This window comes from Lipotes vexillifer, unplaced genomic scaffold (assembly GCF_000442215.2).
Source record: "Lipotes vexillifer unplaced genomic scaffold, Lipotes_vexillifer_v1.1 scaffold1893, whole genome shotgun sequence".
NCBI lineage: Eukaryota > Metazoa > Chordata > Mammalia > Artiodactyla > Lipotidae > Lipotes > Lipotes vexillifer.
The window spans coordinates 626,986-647,766 of record NW_006791831.1 but is presented as its reverse complement, the minus strand read 5'-3'; the positions used below and the strand labels follow the sequence as shown (position 1 = coordinate 647,766).

At 37.9% G+C, this 20,781-nt stretch overlaps 1 protein-coding gene across 1 annotated transcript in view; it reads right to left on the bottom strand.

Annotated features, from left to right (window-relative positions):
* The window catches only part of PCDH9 (protocadherin 9), a 3,187-nt gene extending 234 nt beyond the window's left edge, over nucleotides 1-2,953 (bottom strand). Inside the window, exon 1 of the mRNA XM_007464863.1 lies at nucleotides 7-2,953. Coding sequence (XP_007464925.1) covers nucleotides 7-2,953 — 2,947 coding nt within the window. The remainder of the gene's footprint in view (nucleotides 1-6) is intronic.
* Between the last annotated feature and the right edge of the window lie 17,828 nt (nucleotides 2,954-20,781).

The window sequence follows — 20,781 nt, the reverse complement described above, 5'->3', positions numbered from 1 at the left end:
AAGAGCGTTTGGAAAGGGTGTCACAACCCCCGACAAAGGTGTTGTCCAACGGGAGCTCCTGAATCACGTGATGTTTTTTCACGGAAACCGGAGTGTCTGGTTTAAGATGGAAAGCGGGCTGTGGAGAAGCGGATTTGTAGTGCTTGGCCAGGTCAGGGCTGTTCGGCTTGAAGGTGGTTGGAGGTGCCGGACCCCAGTCAAATCTACCTATGCTTTGCTCTTCCAGCTCAGCCGGCAGGCTTATTGTCCCATTGATGGGTTCGTGAACTGCATCATCGGGTTTGGACTCTTCGATGGTAACAAAGTTCAAAAGAGAGCTCTTGGGAGACTTTCTTTTCTTCCTTTTCTTTTTCTTGTTTTGTTTGTTCTCCTGGTTTGGGGACATCCATTCGGCACCTTGCTTGCTCCTCTGAGCTGCTTTGAATCTTGATGCATGGCGACAGCGCACCAGAACGGTGACGAAGATCACGACGATGACCACCATGGCACCTGCGACAATGGCGATCATGATGGTGAGATAGTCTTCGTTTTGATAGGGTTGGCTGCTATCGCCTATGTTCCTGTCCAATGGGGTCTCCATAGTCCTGCGAATCAAGTCATAGATATAGGAGGCATTGCCAGCAGTGTCATTAACATAAAGAAAAACAAGCACAAGTGTGTGCAGAGACTTAGGGTATCCCAGGTCACTTATGTTGACCACCAGTCGGTGCAAGCCCACATCAGTAGGTGCTGGTTTTTCTTCCAGAGTGATATTACCTGTTACTGGATCAATCCGAAACAGGCCTTTGTTGTTCCCACTCACAATTGTATACTTAAGTTCAGCATTCATCCCAGTGTCAGTATCCACTGCAAAAACTTCTGCTATCACGGAGCCAGGAATGGCTGAGAGAGGCACCAACTTAAAAGAAGTATTAGAAGGTGGCGAAATGACAACTGGACTATTGTCATTGACATCCATGACATTTATAGTTACTTTTGCAGTAGAGGAACGGGGTGGTTGTCCTCCATCAGTGGCTTTGACATCAAAAGTGTAGGAACTCTGCTGCTCTCTATCAAATGAGACATTTGACTTTATGACTCCAGAATAGGGATCCAACACAAAATTATCATTGTCATTTAGAATGGAAAGAGTCACAGCTTTATTCTCTCCAGCATCTGCATCTGTCACTGTGATTACCCCCACAGTACTATACTTTGGCAGATTCTCAGACACAAAAAATTGAAAATGATTATGAGTAAACTTGGGGCTATTGTCATTCTCATCCAGAACAGTAACTATCACAGCCGCTTGGCTTTGGAGGGGAGGAGTCCCATTGTCCCTGGCAGTTACTGTAAAAATGAATCTTTCTTGTTCTTCTCTGTCAAAGACTCTGGAGGCTGTCAAAACTCCTGTCTTTCGGTCCAGATCAAAGAAGGAGGCATTCGGTCCAAGCTGATAAACAATATCTGCATTTTTCCCACTGTCTTCATCTGTGGCACTAATAGTTGTTAAGTACAACCCACGTCGGTTGTTTTCAGAAACTGACAGCTCAATTACAGGCTGGTTGAAAATTGGTGGGTTGTCATTTTCGTCCTCAAGCTTAACCCTTACCAGAGCAGTCTGATTTAAACTGGGCTTCCCAGAATCAGAGGCAACAATTTTAAAGCTGAATTCTTTGGTGCCCTCATAGTCCAACAAAGAGGAGGTCTCTAACAAATATTGGTTGTCGTATACTGCCTTCAAATGAAACGGGACCTCTCTTTCAATAAAACAGATCACTTTGCCATTCACATCTGTGTCCTTATCTGAAACTGTAATTAGGGCAATCTTTGTATTGACAGGATCTTTCTCAGACAAATATACTGTGCCATTGATGGGACTTATAATGTACCTGAGGTCTATGTTTGGAGGGTTATCATTTACATCAGTGACATTGATGGTAACCGTTGCTCGAGCGGGAGTGGAGCTGCCATCACTAGCCAGCACTGTCACTTTGTGAATGGCTGTCTCCTCTCGATCTAAGGACCTCTGAACTGTAATCAACCCAGTAGTATTATTTAAAGCAAAGAGTCTTTTGGTTGCAGGGGCGACCTGGGCACCAAAAATGTACCGGATTTCAGCATTACTGCCTATATCTGCATCAGTGGCATGGAGCTGAATTACAGAGGTGCCTACGGGAGCATTCTCTGGAATATGCACCTCCACTTGACCCTCTTTAAACACTGGCCTGTTGTCATTTACATCACTTACTGTGACCTGCAGTATGGCTGTGCTGGATTTCTGTGGAGTGCCTCCATCCTCTACTTTGATTTTCATCACATAGGTATCTTTCTGTTCTCTGTCCAAGTTTTGCTGAACAATCAATTGTGGCCACTTCTCTCCTTCCGGAGTTTCCACAATATCCAGTCCAAAAACACTCTGCCCATTTAACAATTCATAATGCTGTACACCATTGAAGCCTGTGTCAGGATCTGTTGCTGATGGAATTGGAAAGCGGCTGTTGATGAAAGTGTTTTCTGGGATGGAAATATTGATGACAGGAGATGGAAACATGGGGGCATTATCATTGGTATCCTTGACAATTATTTTAATTTTGATCAGCCTGAAAAAATCATTGGGGAGGATCACCACCTCAAGTTCAAAGAAACACTCATTCTCCTCATCGTAAGAGGCTCCAGCACAGAGTTTTTCTCTGTCTATTCTATTGGAGGTCGTGAAAATTTCGCCAGTGCTACTGGATACTTTCACCAAAGGGGCATCCCCAGCTTTAGAAACCAGTCTGTAGACAAGGCTGGCGCTGGTCCCTGTGGCAGCATTGATGTGAGAAATGTTCAGATCCTTTGGTATGTTTCCTATGGGCACATTTTCAGGCAATTCCTCTCTAATAGTGTAAATAAGTTCTTGAGCTATTGCGGAATCCAGCCTTAAACAGGCAATCAGAGCAGCCAACAGGTAAAAATCCCTCAGGTCCATGATAATGTATTTATTTTCTTTTCCTGGGTTTTAGGGTTTAAAGGTTTCCACTGAGGAATGATGCACAAATTGCAAGAGGAAGTGTGCATGGGCTGGAGGATGCATTACATCTCATGACTTATTTGGAGACAGCCACTGTCAACACAATCATATAGACAATATTATTCTTCAGTAAACAGAAGCACACAGTCACGAAATATCACAACACATTTTCCCACTGCATATTAGTAAACATGTCAGTTTGTTCTTCCACTGTTTGCAACTTAACTCTGTGGATAAAAATACTAAATATCCCAGGCTTGTTGCATTTGCCCAGAGAAAATGAAATTATCTACTTTTGAATTAAAGACAGCTGTTATTTTTACCTGTATGAACCCACACTGTTTTCAGGACACTGTTTAATTCAAAACATGCGTTCTTGTTCTCCTCTTCCCCTCCACCACCACCACGCCCCCACCCCCATCTCCTCCCATTCACACCCCTCCTCCCCCTGGCTTACCCGCCTCCTGGCTTCTAACCGACCTCCCTTAGTTTTTTTTGGAGCCAGTGAAAAACACTAACTATTTAGCTATGGTTCCTGCTAATTGCTTTCTCACATGTCATACGTGATGTGTTTTCTTCTCTGCCACACTGAGTCATCTCTTTCTTCTAAAAAGACTATCTTTTTTCTTTCCTCCCAGTTCTTCAACTGCTTTCTAAATACAATTTTACTGGGAAGCAAGCATCCGGACATGCTGCTGCAGCGTCAGAAGCAAGTCTCTGGCCACTGTATAACCTCATTGCCTAAAAGCACAATACCAAGACCTTCAGTTTCTTACCCAGACCTTGCTCTCATTTCTCCATGCTGCCAAATTATCACCATTAGAATTAAGAAACACATTAAAACTTTTAGAATATATATAATAACATAGGATTCCTTATCCTAGAGGTGGAAGGGAGTGCCAAGATATAAGTGAAACGCAGCTAACATTTCCATGTAACAGCACGATATTTTCTACTGAGCATAAAAGAGGGGAAGAAAACGCAGTTTCTTAACCCCGATCTCCGGTTGTAATATTAGTAACATCTGCCACACGTAAATACTGCAACTCAATAACGCAGGTAAAAAGCCTTCTGCTTAGATGCCCTCCTAACTGCAATTTAAACGGGTGCAAGGCTCCAGACAGCTACCTACTTGAGTAGAACTGGTCAGTACCCAGGCTCTAATCTTATCTGCATTAGGCTGCACGGTAGCTGATGCCCGCGATTAGTTCCGGCAGAGTGATGCAGGTAGGGATGCAGATACAGCCTAGTAGGTGAGCTCTGCCCCAACCGTCTACCCAACTACAAACATCCCTCGTCTACACCGAGGACATATCTAAACACAAAATTTACAATTGTGCATGCGAAACTTTACACTTACGTTAGTTGCCTCAACCTTTCCCCTTTCCCGGTATGCTGCAGTTAGAAACGAACTGTTCCAACATATAGAAAGCCATGCGTCTGGTAGCACCAGTTTGGGGAGAAATCAGAAGCAGCAAAACGTTTCCTCCTTGTAAAATGTGTTGCTTCGGGCTGGCAAATTAGCAACTCCAGAGAACAAATTCACAGATTTCTCGTTAGTCATTCTCTCCACATTTCGTCTCTATTACCCACGGGGTCTGAGCTCTTCTGGTATTTAACGCACACACAACATCCAGTTGCACTTCTTCAGCTCAGGGGTATTTTCCACAGCATCAAACATACCATTTCCCTCCGATGTCAATACTGCTTAAGTCTCTAACTTCTTGTAGGAAACGTCAGAGTTGGGGTGATGGTGAGACTCCGGCTGCTCTCGGGGTGGGTGACAATGCCCGAAAAATTCCTAATTGGTTATCTCTTTCGTGCTTCGGAGACTCTAGGACGCTCCTTCCTGTCTGGCATGCTCTCCCTCTCTCTCTTCTCCTTTGCCCCTCTCTCCTTCTCTCTCTTCTCTCTCTGAACTGAATTTCTTGATAGAACTCTCAATAACCCAGAGGGAGGGCGTGACGGCCTAAGCGCCGCCCCGGCCCCTGATTGGCCCTTATCTTGCAGTGCGGGCGGCCGCAGCTGGGCGTGGAACAAGGCGCTGACTATCTGCCAGCCTCTCCTCCCCATCGACCCCTCGGCAGCCGCGAAAACCCGGAGACCCGATCCTGGCCACGGGAGAGCCGGGTTCCAGGAGGTGCACTGAGCATGCCCAGCAGGGTCCGGCCCGGGAGGGAAAAGGCGACGCTCCCCAGGCCCCCCGCGGACGCGGCTCTCACGGGCGCTGAGGGGCTGGCGGCTGCTCCGGACGGCACAGGGCGGCGAGCGGCCGAGACCCGGCGGTCGCACGAGCAGGGGGCGCGGGAGGCCGGCCGGGCGTGCGTGCGCGGATCCGGCAGCCTCGGGCACCGTTGCGGGCGGTTGGGGGATGCCGAGGCGGCTCAGCTGCCGGCGCACGCTCCACACTTCTCTTTGCTAAATGGAGGGACCAAAATGCACAGATGGGAGAGTCCACCCGGGGTCCAAGACACACTGTCGGCCCTCGGAGGAGAGCACGGCCCAGCAGATCCCCGGAGCGCGTTAAACGTGCTACATTCCCGGTGCCGCAACTAGAGGCTTTTGCTGGCGAGGACATTGGCAAGAAGGGCAGAGAGGGCGAATAGGAAAGGTCGGGACAGAGGATATTCGAATCTCAATCAAGACCGGAAAGAAAATTAATTTGAGCCCTCCTTACGTGCAGGGTGACGGAAGCTGCCGGGAGAAAGGGAAAATGACAGCCTCTGGGATCCCCGAGTCACCCTAGTGAGCCCTAGGCCAGTCTGCTTAGCGGGGCGAAATCTTGTCTCCAATAGCAGGACGGGCCGCGGCGGCCGATCCAGGCTGTCCTTGCACTTCTGCTCCCGCCGCGCCCAGAACCTGTGAACCCGAGCTCGCCCGAACGCGCGGCTGCGGCAAAAGCCGCTTCACCTCACCTAACTGCAAACTTTGCTCGGGAGAGGCTGGAAGGAGTCCTGTCCAGCTGCTCCCCAAGCTGTGGAACGTTTCCTTTCCTCCTACACTTTCTGCTGATTCCAACTTGACATGTAGTATTTGTCTTTCCCTGTGCAATTCATTTCTCTGACTCCTGTTCCGTCTAGTATCCTCACGCGTTTCTCATTTTCATGCAAGAGCCGGATAGAATGACTCTCGAAAGGATTACCCTTTTTCCTTAAATATTGGCCCCGAAAGCACTATCTATATTTGATTGATCTTTTAAAATCAGTAAACCACGAAGGTTTGTTTTATGGGTTGTACCTACGACGCCAGATGCCTGAGTAAAGTTAGAAGCATTAATAATAGTAACAGTTCACTTGGAACAAAAGAAATAATATTTATTTTTTGCATGACCTATAAAGGTTGTCTGAGAAGGTCTTAATGCATGATTGAATAACTTGTTCTAACTTACAGGGAGGATAAAGGGCATCTATTTTAAACCTCCGTGTTTCCCATTCTGTATTGGGCTGAAGATGCCTTGAAGGCTCTTTCATGTAGTTATGCACTGCGATGGCGTGTTCAGGAACACCTTTTGTTTTTTAATACAATGGCTTTCCTTTTTAAATATGAACACTTATTTTTAGATATTTAAAAGTAAAAAAAAAAAAATCACTAAGCAAACCTACCAAACTTAGATATTGTATAAATAATTCTATTATTTAACCTATTCATTTGACATTGCAATTTTTCCACATCTATGGAAATGTAAGGATTTTTTTCAGACTTTTCCTCAGGTGAATATACACAGTAAAAGTGCAGTGCCTCAAAGCCCACTGTAAAATACATGAATCCCTTCTATGTGAAATATAAAACAGGTTTCTAGCAGACCATATGTTGATGCTGTTTTTAAATGGCTAAATAACTCTTACGGTAGTATTTTGTATGATTAGAATATACAAAATTTAAGAATAAAAAGGACTGCTTAAGTAGCTAAAAAGTCAAAAGAAAAATATTACCTGAGGATACAACAATGCGAGTGAGTTGAAGATTCTTTTATTTTACCACAGTGAATGATCATTTTGCCATTCACAAAATCTACAATTAAAGCTACTGCATTGTTCCAATTGCCACATATTTTATGCTCTGAACTAGTTTAAAATAGTAAATGAACAATCATTCTGATACATTTACAATAAACATAGCACAGCCACTTTCCAGTTCATTTTGTAAGCATCAGTTATCTCACACTCTTATTCTAATCATACCGTAGTCATTTCAAAGTCACAACACATAGCTTAGCCATAATTAACATTATCACTAAGTGGAATTGTTTCTGTTTGCTAAGGGGTAGATGCTTGTAGTCAGGACCCATTATTATCCTATGCTCATAAATGAAATCTTAGTATGAACACAGATGAAAGTTAAGGAAGACAAAAATATCATCACATTATAAAAATTTATGACCATGAGACTTCAATTAACAGAAACCACAGGTCAAAGCCCCAAAACGAAGCACATGTAGATTCCTTTCAAAGGCCATTGAGTATAATATAGAAATAGAGCTACTGACTTCATTGCATTCCATCTTATGGGTGTTTATTTGGCATGTATAAATTAGTGGGATTCTTTAATCATAATAGTTTTACCTCTTAAAGCTAGAATAGTTGAAGCTTGTTTGCCCTACTATATTTCAACTGCTAAACTCTTGAATGAGAACTGTTATTAGAGATCTTATTAATATTCCTGGAAGAAAATTAAATATGAAGGGTCATTTTCCTAACCCTCTGCTATCTTAACTTGAGGCTTCTGCCCAAACCACAATATAAAACATTTGCACATTGAGAGCTGCTCACAATCCACCTCTCCTAATTTTGTTTTAAAAAGGTATATCTGCATAATTATGAATTAGGGAAATGATAATATTCATTAATTTTAGTTTTTGTAGGGGAACATCTATTGTTTTATTTTTTGCTGCATTTTAATCACTTTTTTCTTTCATGAATTTAATAAAATGTTAGATTCTCATTTATATGATTTCCAGTATACATCTTCCAATATATATGTTACATTTCTGATTAGATCTCTTCAATTAACCCTTATACATCTTTGTCAATGCATGTTTTCTACAGCAAGGAATTATCACCTGTGTTGCACCTGATTAGTACTTTAAGAATTATGCCATCCAGACTGTAGTAAAATTACCTTTGTGTTCTCTGCCGGTTATATAGGTCATGGGATACTTGTGAAGCTAAGTCACCTTCGGCCAGCTAAGTGAAGACTAAAATGTTATTACAGATTTATACAGAAAGAGATATCGAGTTAGTAAAATTAGTTTATATTGCAAGAATTTAATGTTTATATATTTAAACAATAATTTCCATGTAATGGCATTTAATAACCTGAATTACTACTCAGTTCAGTTTGTTAATTGGATTTTCACCTATGATTTTCTAGTTACCACTCAGCATTTTAAAATTACATTTCACACAGATCATAAAAGCTTTTTCATGTTACATTTTCTATAAATGACATAGACTGTGGTATTTGGAATGATCAAACGACCTCCTCAAGGATTTCAAGACTAAAATTTTCAACTCTAATGTACTAGTTCTATATTCCAATCAAAGGTAAAAATAAAATAATAAAATAAAATAAAATAATAAAATAAAATAAAATTCTATTGTGCCCTGTACTTCAAAAATTCCTTTAATCCAGATGTTTTATTGTGGCTAACCAACATTAATGAATTAATCACAGGGGCTTTTATGTCACAGCAGGTTTTATTGTCCCCATTTCGCGGAAGAGGCTGGACTATTGTACTGTATTTCCTGGGGGTAGAGTGGGAATTGTGTGAAAAATGCTAAGGGTTATTTGTGTTACCACTATTTAGAAAATGACAATGCAGAATTTTAACACCACAAAAAGAAAATTAACACCTTTTAAAGCTGCAAACTGGCAAAGTGTAATAAACTGCTTGAATCATTCTTTTGCTCTACTCTTGGCTCTTTTCTTTGAACACCTTTCTTTTTCTTTTTTCTTTTTTTTTTTCTTTTCTTTTAAGGAAAACTTAGACCAAGGTATTCAAATGACAAAGGAAAGCAGGTGACAAGAAGCTTCACTCTATTTGAATGACTGAACTAAATTTATCCTAATTTGCTATATTTTTATCACTGACAATGATTATAGATGTCAGGTTTGTAGCTCTAACAGTTAGTACAATATAAACTGACATTTTCCAATGCCACTATTTTATCATGATTACTATATAAATAAAGAAAATATTGAATTTTCAGATTTCATTATTGGTTGGTTAAGACTTCATATAGACATAGCTCTCATAACAAGTGGTTTCCCCATTACACGTAGGGCTCAAGCAATCACTTAGGAAACATGAAAAACTGGTTTAACGATAGTAAAGAGAGAATAAATATAAGTTTAAATAATTTGATCATTTTAAAATCATGTAATTTCAAGGGAAATATACAAAACTTCCTATTCTTGTGTCTGTATGATATTTATTTTTGTAAGATTTGCTCAATTAGAATATCAAGTATGATCAATTCATATTTATATAAATGATAAATGTCCGAATATAACATGCACATTATTTGAAAGCACCTCTATTTACACTAAAAATAGAGATAGAAAAATGTTGAGATAAGAACATGTTTTAAGTACAAATGCATTTGCTCAAAGATAATTGGGAAATTATTTTTTCATAGATATTAGAACTATTTCAAGTTAAAATATAGTACAAATTTTAAAATTCTCTTTCAGTAGTACTATTCCTTATCATAGGAGTATGTTGTTAAAAATAGGAGTTTATATCACTTGAAACAACATCATTCTAGTCACTTTCATTCCTTGTTCCCCTCCCCTCCAATTTCTTCATGCATATATTTCTTTTATGCCTATTTTCCCTGTCCTCTTTAAAAAAAATAAGAAGCTCACATAATATTCTTCTAGGAGCCCAATTTCTTACATAATGTGCGTATAAATAGGCTTACTAATATAGGGCAGGAAGATAAGCCTCGTTTTTCTCATATAGTCTCCTCACAGGGACCAAATTCAACCGACAGTCCCCCTTGAACTGAATTAGGATGAGTCAGAGAGACCATGCATATTCCCTTGACTCCTGCAGCCTCTATATCACTGATGACACCCAAATAATGGAGATAGGGCTTGCTCAGCCTTTACAAGACAGTGATATGCTTTGCTTGGGATTTAAGTCAATACCACTCTGCTTACAAAAATTGTGTGTTTGTGTGTGTATGTATATACATAATTCTTTAAAATAATGTTTTTTTCTTAAATGAAAATCTTATTTTGCAGTACACACTAATACAGTCCTTAAAAGATCCTAAAATGCACATCATCTTTTCAATCCTATGCTTATGAATTGACTGTGTGTCAGCCTCAAACAGATTGGTGAATTTTTAGAATGGATTAAAAGAGCCTCGAAGAAACTTCTTGGCTGTATGGAATGGGGTCATCATAAGAGAGATTTATTTTTTAAAATAGCATGTTACAAGAAACATTATATGTGGAGTTTACAAGAAAGACTAGTTAGAAAAATTTTCCTTGGAAAAATATAACTTGTAAAATATAAGAAAAAGCAATAAATACCCCTTACAATTTCAAAATGATTATAAACATTTCTTTATGTCACAAAGATATTTATGCAATGTGTTGATTTGGGGGAGTGAATTGCACCCATGTTTGAGTGCAATATCAGTATATCTAAGGCCTAATTGCAAATTCATTGTTTAGTTTGTAGAAGTAACAACTCTACCAATGCAAGTGTCTTTAACAGCTATACTGGAAGAGTAATGAAACAAAAGATTAATTATCTTCCAGTAATATTTGTCCCTCACTATGGAAGTAGGCTGACTTTTTGGTGTATTACAATAGATAAGTAGATCCTAAAGACCAGGTAACACTTTAGGTAAACACCACAATTCGTAGGAAAAAGTGGAAAGTGAGAATTACATGAAAAGATTATAAAACACATATGGGACAAATTTAGAGTCATAAATCTATTCATTAATTCATTCAAAAATCTAATTTAAAGACCACACTATGTAAAAATGCCTAAAAATCCCTACTATATTTTAAAAACCATCCTATAGGCTCAGCACAGAAATATTCAAATAGCTATATTTCAAGCATAATTCAGCTGAGGGCTCTTACGGTTCATTTGTTTGCAGTGAGGAATACTATTCTGTGAGTCCTTTCTACTTTGATAATTCTCATCACAATATCTCTCCTTTATATTTTAGACTTTAAAAAATTTTTGCTTATTACATTAATCAATTGTTCTAAGGCTCAATAGCAAGTTCTTGATAATATACATAAATACACTAGCATTTAGTTGTGTCTAATCTTCATATTGTTCCAGAATGTTTACTGAGTTTATTATCATCAACCAAGTATTATACTAAAGTTGCCTTCTACTCATGAGTCAAATAACAATTAATTAACCTGCTCTGTGTTTCTTAAATTTTACTTGAATACAAATTACCCAGAGATCTTGCTAAATTAAAATGCAGGTTCTGATATATTGGATCTGGGGTGGATACTGAGGTCCTGCATTTCTATCATGTTCCCAGGGCATTCTGATGTTCCTGATCTGTGGACCACATTTTAAGTAGCAAGGACCTAAAAGGCATTTTAGATACATAGTGCCATGGCTCACAGAAAAATAAAACAAAAAGAGCTTTGGAAAAAGGTCTATATCTACCACTGTACTATGCAGGGATTAATTCTGTTACCAAGCATACTTTTGACACAAGTGCTGTTCAGGGGCCCAAGAAATTTACATATCACTCATGTACTAATTTGATTTAGTTTGTTTTCTTCCCCACAGAGATTAGATATCTTGAACTAAATTTTTGTTTTACTTTAACTCACTGGGAGTGAGGAAGAAGCTGTTCGGAGCCTGGCCCCCTTTGGGGGAAGGCAGGCTGCATGGAACAGAGCAGGAGTACTTTGGGCATTTACGGAGCAATGTGAGGGTACCAGGCCACTGAACGAGTACGTGAGGTGTCAACAGGGAGGTGACAGAACACATGTGTGGACTCCCAAGCTCACAAAGGTTTCCTACTTTTTTGAAATGTTTTCCCCATATTCCATACACATGAAAAGCAAAGCAGCTATAGTCACATGGTGTGGACTCCTCCTACCCTGCCAGAAATTGACATTCCATTTTGACAACACTTAATTATGTTTATGAAGATACTAAATTCAAGATGGACCAATGAACCCCTTTATCACAGAACCTAGTTCTACAACAGAGATACTCCAAGATCAGTCTAATCCCTTTCTGAACAGGAAGTGATGTATACTCAGGAGTAATTAGAAACAGTAGTTTTCATTACATAGACCAGAAACCCAAAGGAAAGTTGAGGGAAAAGAGTTATAAAAATGAAGATGATGCACAGAAGGAACCAGAGATGGAGAACCACTTATGGTAGTTAATTAATTGATTCCAGTTCATTGTTGATGTCCGATTATATCCCCGCCACTGCTTCTTAAGAGCTATTAGCTTTAATAATAGCTATTACTTGCAACCAAGAGTCCTAACTAATATAAGAACTAACCACAGCAACTTGGTAGTTTTGCTTGACTCTATTCCTGATTAATTTATCCTATGAAGGACTAAAATATGAACTATAATAACATGGTTTACTTGTTATAGCTGTAAGGGAGAATAAGAAGAGTGAAAACAATCAAATGTTTGCATTAGTGGTTTTCAGCTTGAGATGATTTTACCCCTTAGGAGACCCTGTAGTGGGGTAGAAGCCAGGGGTGATGCCAGGTGTTTACAATGCATAGGAATACCTCTCCCCCACTTACCCCAACACACACACACACACACACACACACACACACACACACACACACATACACGCTCACTCAGGCACAACCCAAATTATCATCTGGTCGAAACTGGCTGTAGTGCCAAAGTTGGGGAAAACAGATGTGTAGCATTTGCATTTTTATATATTATGATTAGTTTCACCAAATTTATTTCTAATTACATCGCTTAATAGCCAAACCAAGAGTTAAAATATTACTGGAGCTCATTCGATGACCTTCAGAAAAATGGACAAAATATGTTATAAATTATGTCTCTGGAACACTAATTGAAATCTGGAAAAAACAAATCTCTCTTCCAACCATTAGTGACAAATTTTCAATTTTTATAGAAGGCACAGCAAATCTATAAGCCAGCCATTGAGCCTAATCTTGATCATTTCTGTCCATCTTTGTTTTCAAAATGTAAGATTCTTAATGAGACATTTTTATTGGTTTCATACTAGTATGTAATATAAACAGTATAAAAGTTAATTTCAGATTTTTAAATCATTATTTCTATCATTTCATAATTTAAAAAATATCTACCCCACTCTCAAGTTCTCTGACAAAATATGATTGCCCTAGATTCTGTGATATATCTGTGACTTATTTGGGTTGTTCATCAAGTCAAAAAATTAAAACTGCAATTACTTCAAATAGAAGATGAAAACCTCCCTTGGTTATAAGACTGTAAGTCCCAAAAGTATAGATAAATCTATCCATATCTGCAATTACATACAAGCTTGAAAAAAAAAGAGTAATGTAATTCATCTGGTTAGTTGCTAAGATTTCTTTCATCCTGGTTACAATAGTCTCAACAACTTATTTTAATTCCTCCAAAGGATACTGATCACACATATGTTTATTCTAAAGTTTTTGGGTCAATTTAATTGTTCCTGGAAATTTGCACATTAAATTGCAATAATAACCTAATAAGTGAGCAAAAACTTGCTGAATTAGGTTAAACATTCATTCAGAGCAAAACAAAAATGCTGAAGAAATACTGATTACTAGAAAAAGGAATTTTTAACTCTATACTATTTGATTCATTTGAGAATCATTTTAAAAGCTAAAATAATTTCTAACTGTGGTAAACACTGCCATCTAGAGGACTTTTTTTGCAATGAATATTAAAACGAAAATATCTAAAAGTGTTAAATGTATGGATTTATGCTATAAATTTTATTTTGTACATTTCATAAACCTGACAAGTTATTTTCTATCTTTCATGAAATTAACTTAGTTGAAACCTTGAACCAGTAAACCATTTTTTGCTATGATTTCAAGTATAAATACTAATACATTGTCATTGTCAAAGATATCATTTGAATGAAATTTTTATTAAGTTGTTTACTCACATTTGCCAGGTAGTAATTTACTTTTTGCTATTTAATAAGATGATTATAATATCAGAATTCTAGTCATGTCCTTGCAGAAAATATATTAGAGTCAATAGCTAGAAAAACCAGCAATACAATGATGTCAATATATCATGTATACACCTTACAACAAATGTTTCTTTCAGAAAAGTGATAGAATTGCCTATTCTTGTTATTTCTTCCTTTCTTTCCTCTTTTGTGTTGGTTTTAACGTGAACATTTTTCAGTCCTGTTTCATTAACTTACTCATTGTGCTGATTTCTAACGTCCGCTTTTTGAGGGGTTACTCATTCATCAATAGTGGCTGAGACTCTGCGGGGTACTCCTTACCTAAAAAGGTATAAAAAGAGAGATACCTTGCTATGTTGCCTTTTTAAATAGAAATAATTGTGCCTTAACACTTAGGAAGTTTCCATTGTCAAAAGTTGGTGAAAACAAAAAGAAAAACATCCATTTTAAAGTTAAGTGGTTATCAGATATATGCATATCACTAAAAATTATACAAATGGTGCTTACTGAAATTTATTTTTATATGCTCCTTGAATTCCAGATTTGTTACTAATGAAATCTGTCAAACACTGTACTTTGTATCACTTGTAACCATGTGATGTGTATTTGCAATTTTTTGAGATGACTAGGACTTTATTTCAGTATAATCTTTATGTTAGATCTGCACTTAAACTGCTGGAGATTATTAATTCTGTTATTAGGAAGACAAAGAGGAGTGTAAATTTCAAATCAAGTCAAACAGGACAGATACATAGCATTAAAATATAGTTCTGCGAAGTTGCTGTAAAGCTGTCCAGATGCCTAGTTGAAGGGAAAATCTATGACAAGTGAGTATAAAAGTAATTTTTCTTTCCATAATTTGATGTTTTAATTACAATGACTATCCAGGAGAGAGTCCAATACAATTTTATTCGATTATTGTTTTACATTTATGTGAGAAAAAATTACAATATTAATGACAGTTATGAGATGCTGACTGGCATAACTATCACCGTTTTGCATCTGGTGTTCCAACTGTAAATGATTTCTGGTGGGAAAGGAAGGAATTAAATCAATATCAATGGACATAAGAATAATAGTTTTTTTTTTCCAGTGGAAACTTCTGATATTTTTATGTTATTTGATATTACACATTTACATACTGTATTTTTTAATCAAAGTAAGAAATACATATGGAAGAAAATAGTATACCACAGAGGAACAGAAAATGTGAAAATGTTGGCCACCTTTCTGTACTTTAAGCTTTGGACCCTTTCCTATTGATAAGAAAATTGTTATGTGTAGAAAAATAGTACCATCCTCTATGTAAATTCATCAATTTTTAGTATCTTGTCCAATTTTCTTGATCTCTTTCTCGCAACATTTGCTCAAATATCTGAAAGTAAGATACAGAACTGTCATTGCAAAATTACTCAGAATGCATCTCCTAAGAATAAGGACAGTCTCCTCCATAATCACAGTATCATTATCACACTTTAAAAAGTAATAATAATTCCATAACATCATCTAATATCTAGTTCATTATTCAATTTCTTCTTCTCATTCTCAGAAAGAAGTTTACAGCCATTCACAAATGGCTCTTCTAAATACAATCCAATCTATGTTCACATTGCCTTTATTGTTATACCTCTTTAACCTCTTTGTTTAAAACACTTTTCTCATTTTTTTTTTTCGTTGACACTGTAGGGCCCTTGTACAGCGGACTATTCCACAATCCGTATTTGCTTGTTTCTTCTTGGTGTCATTAACCTGATTCTCTGTGACCTGTATTTTTGTAAACTGGGAGTTAGATTTAAAGCAGTGCTGTGCAATGAAAGTATAATTTGGACCACATACATAATTTTAAATATTTCAATAACCACTTTTAAAAAATAAAAAAAAACTAAGGTGAAATTATTTTAATAAGACATTTTATTCAACACAATATATCTAAAACACATTTCATCATGTAACCAACATAAAAATGTTAATAATATTTGTTAATATATTTTACCTTCTGTTTCAAAAGTACTATATCTTTGAAATTTGGTGTATACTTTACACTTATGGCACAATTCATGTTCTCAATAGCCACATGTCTAGTGGCTGCCATAATGTTTAGCACAGGACTAAGTCTTGATTAAAGCTGAGTATTCTGGGTAATATGATTTCATAGATGATGTGTTCTTCATATTTAATCACACCAGGAGACATAATTTCAGATTATTTCATTATTCACAATGTGAAGTATGGTCATTTTATGCAGAAAGTAACTATAATCTTTATCATTGTAGAGGTTTTCCTCTTCTTTAAATAAGTAAATGATCTGTGGGACAATGCATTGGCTCCATTCCAATATTCTAATACATGACAAACTGATATCAAATGATTCTGATATCCATTTATGATCTTTGACCTGTATTCTTCAATTAATAATTACATTACATGTTGCAAAAATGGGAATTTTCTAATACTATTAACAATTTTTCCTTTATTAGATGTCATTTTCTTTTCAGTAGAGATTTCCTTCCCCCTCATTTTCTTTTACTATCATCTTTTGAAAATTTCCAAACAATCATACTTTCAAATTTCTATGTTCCTTCACATTCTCTGAGGGGTTCTTTTCTATCGTATCCTGTTCTTTCTTCTTGAATATAAATTTTCTCAAATTGCTCTGAGTGTACTAGTTAGTTCTTGGTTTGGTTTAATTTTGAATCCACATTGTGAAGATGGCTGAAGCCCATGATGGAAGTAGATAGGTTCCAGGACCCAGGCCTTGGAGACCCAACCCCTGGTCAGGAGCACCCACTAAGGGACGAGCCTGAAATGGTAAGACTGAGATTTCAGGGTTCTCTCATGCATCAGCTGGCAAAACCCGAAGTCAGATAGAGTCTTACTTATTCCTAAACTTGTTGTGAGTCTGGGATTCTTGTAGGTTCTGCCCTAAACTTTCTGTATCCTGAACTACAGCTTCCTTCACTTTAGAAACATGGTTTCTTTGTTTTATGACTTTCTGTAAATGTATTGAAATTCCACATCTATGTGAGACTTTCTGTGGTCCTCACTCCTGTGACTTTTGCCCCATTTCATTTCTTTGTTATTGTGAGACAGACTTTTGAAGGAGTTAAAATGAACATGCAATCATTCCCTCATCTGGAAAAAAATGTCCCCGCACCACACACACCCTATATTACATTTAGAAATATATCCCAGAAATGGGTTGCTTAATTCTCATTAATCTGAATACAGCAACCCCTCTGCTGGTTGCACTTAGAACAGCCTCCAGTCATCTGATTATTTCTGCCTTAATAAGATAAATTCAGCACATCTAATTTCCTCTGCCATTTTGCATGTAGAATGTGTGACTCACAGAAAACACTTTGAAACAGGCACCTCTCACGGCTCTGTCATGGCTGCCTGCTCATCTGCCTGGCTATTGTGCATCCAAGATGAAGAGAGCGATATCCAGGTTGTTTTTAGGCAGAAAAAAATAGTTTTTAGTCGCAGCATCTGAGTATAAAGACAGTTTTCCCCACTTTACCATTTGGCAGATATTAAACATTAAAAGAAAGAGGGTCACTTGTAATTGAACAAATGAATTCACGGCTAGGTACGTTTCTATGTTTGCAAAGCCATTTGAGAAAGAGCCTTAATAAAGAGAATCTCTTTTCTGCCATCTTAGTTGCTAGGGCTTTTGCACAGTCTTGAAAAGCCTAAACGTAATCATTGCTCATATACAGGAAAATAAATAACAAAGAAAACAGAGGGACAAAAACAAGACCAAACAAAAAGCAAACCAAACAGAAAGACCTCCCCAGGCTCTGAAATGCTACCTCAGTCCTGAACCACTGCAGACAGCCCACGTATCCTCAATCAATAGCATTACCTGGAGTAGATTGGGAGCCCAGTCCACCAATAGGTGAGGCCAGCAACCTACCGGAGAATTCACTAGGAATCCTCAATGACAGGGCGAGGCCTGAGCATGAACTCCCCAGGGTTTCAGCCTGCACCACTGTGTCCACCTCCGCTGGCCCAGCCCTATTCCACCTTCCTGGTTTTCCCTTCAGTGCCCCTCATGTTCCCACACCTGTGCAGAATCCCAGCCTGCTTGGCAGACATCCTGAAGCCTCGTTCTGATGTGCTAGGCTCCTCTTCCCTTTTTGGTTGGAATAGGCCTTAATTCATAGAACATCAGAAGAATGAAATACTGTCATTGGCCTGATTCTGAGCGTCATCATGGTAAAGGCACTCCGACCACCAAATACGAACCTGCTGGATTATGTGCTCTATGTTTTGATTAGACTCAAATTCATCGATTTGTCTTGGATGCTAACGTTTATAATGCTTTCCATCTTCCTACCCGTCTCGGACTCCCACTTCTGCATTTCCTGGGGAACACCCTACGACCAAATTACATCTCCGGTACTGAACTCCGCTGCCTACCTCCATGCCCTCTGTGCTTCTCCGTTCTTCTTCTTTCCTCTTCTCTCCCTCCCTCCACAAGTTAGAAAAAATCTCCTATTGGGGTTGTAGTGGTTTTCAAATTAGTTTGAAGGCATTCTCATCTGGCTTTTAAAGTTACTGCACAGATACACCACATGTATTTCTCTTGCAACATGGAATTACCTACTTAATCAAACTCAGCTTCCTGAGGGAAGTGAAATAAATATATGCAATGATCAGGTTCTAGCATTCCGTTAACCTTTATGAGGTCTCAATCACCCAGCAAGGAAATAGTTTACTTTTCTCTGAAAATCTTTTTTAAAGGCTCCAAAAAAGAATGGAGGAAATTAAGTCTACATGAAAAAAAATATGTAATCTTTCTGTAAAATATGCTTTATTATTAAGACTTCATAATTTATGAGATTCATAGAGGTATTTCCAACTCAAATAATTTATTCTTAAAAAAAGATCACATACATTGAGTATTTAATTACATGGGTTTTGCAGTTTTCCAATTGTGGCCATTTTTATTGATTTTGTTTCAATAGTATTTTCATTTCTTTTATATTTTAAAATGTTATCAGTATGAATTATACTTGCTGTTTGCAATTCTGATACTGTTAGCCTGCACTGCCTTCATTTACCACTTTGTATCTTAAATTTATATAACCCTTTTAAATTCAAACTCCTAATACAATGCTTTCAATGGCTGAGAAATAGTTCCCCATGTAACTTAAGCAAGTACATTGTAAACCTTTTAATGAGTCCAGGTTAATAACACAATTATTTTATTTAGTGCCATACAAAAAGAGATGTGACCTATTCACATTAATGATTAAGTTCCATTTTAAATTATTCTTACTTTTAATACTCTTCTTCCCCACCAAAATATGGCATTCATATATGAAATGTTTTTAGGAGTTGCAATAGCTTCTTAAATTATAAAGCTATACCAACCCCTGATGGCAAAGGGAAATCTTAAAAAACAGTATAATATAGAGCAAGGGTCCCCAACCCCTGGGCCATGGACTACTACTGGTCCCTGGCCTGTTAGAAACCAGGCCGCACAGCAGGAGGTGAGCAGCGAGCAAGCGAAGCTTCATCTGTATTTACAGCCACTCCTCATCGCTCGCATTACTGCCTGAGCTCCACCTCATGTCAGATCAGCAGCAGCATTAGATTCTCACAGGAGCTCGAACCCTACTGTGAACTGTGCACGCAAGGTATTTAGGTTGCACGCTCCTTATGAGAATCTAATGCCTGATGATCTACGGTGGAGCTGAGGCAGTGATGCTAGCTCTGGGGAGCAGCTGTAAATACAGATTATCATTAGCAGAGAGGTTTGATTGCACAGAGTCCATAATAAATTAATCGCTTGCAGATTCATATCAAAACCCTACCAGTGAGTGGCAAGTGAAAACAAACTCAGGACTCCCACTGATTCTGCATTATGGTGAGTTGTATAATTATTTCATTATATATTACAGTGTAATAATAATAGAAATAAAGTGCACAATAAATGTAATACACTTGAATCATCCTGACCCACCCCCCAAACCCAGTCCGTGGAAAAATTGTCTTCCACAAAGCCAGTCCCTGGTACCAAAAATGTTGGGGACTGCTGAGGTAGAGGATGAATGTCTCCTCTCAAATTGTCTTTTTCATATTACCCCACTTCAGCTGTCACCTCAAGACCCTCTCAGGTTCCCCCTGCCCCCAACCTTACTCCCACCCCACTAGTACACACAGATAAATATGCATTACATATTTATATCTATTTTATCTATTTTAAAAGACACTTTGTATGTAAATACTTAGAAATCAACTTTATCAGTATTGATGGGAACACTCTAGAAATTTAATCATTCCCATATACTTTTTTTTTTTTCTAAAACTCTAAGGTATGTTGGCCATCACAATACATATGTCTTCATTTATTTTGTATCCCTATAGATAAATATCTAAAACTGAGATTGTTGGGTCAAGGAAATGCATATGATATGTTGTTAACTATTTCCAAGTCACCTTCCCCGGAGATATCAGCTTAAAGATATACTAAGAGTATATACTCAAAATCTTTCTGACATTGAGTGTAATCAATCTTTTTAATTTTTATCAATCTGATAGGATAATGTTATTTTTAACTTTTCATTTATTTGAATCATTAGTTGATTTGAGACTTCTAAACAATGTATATTGTTG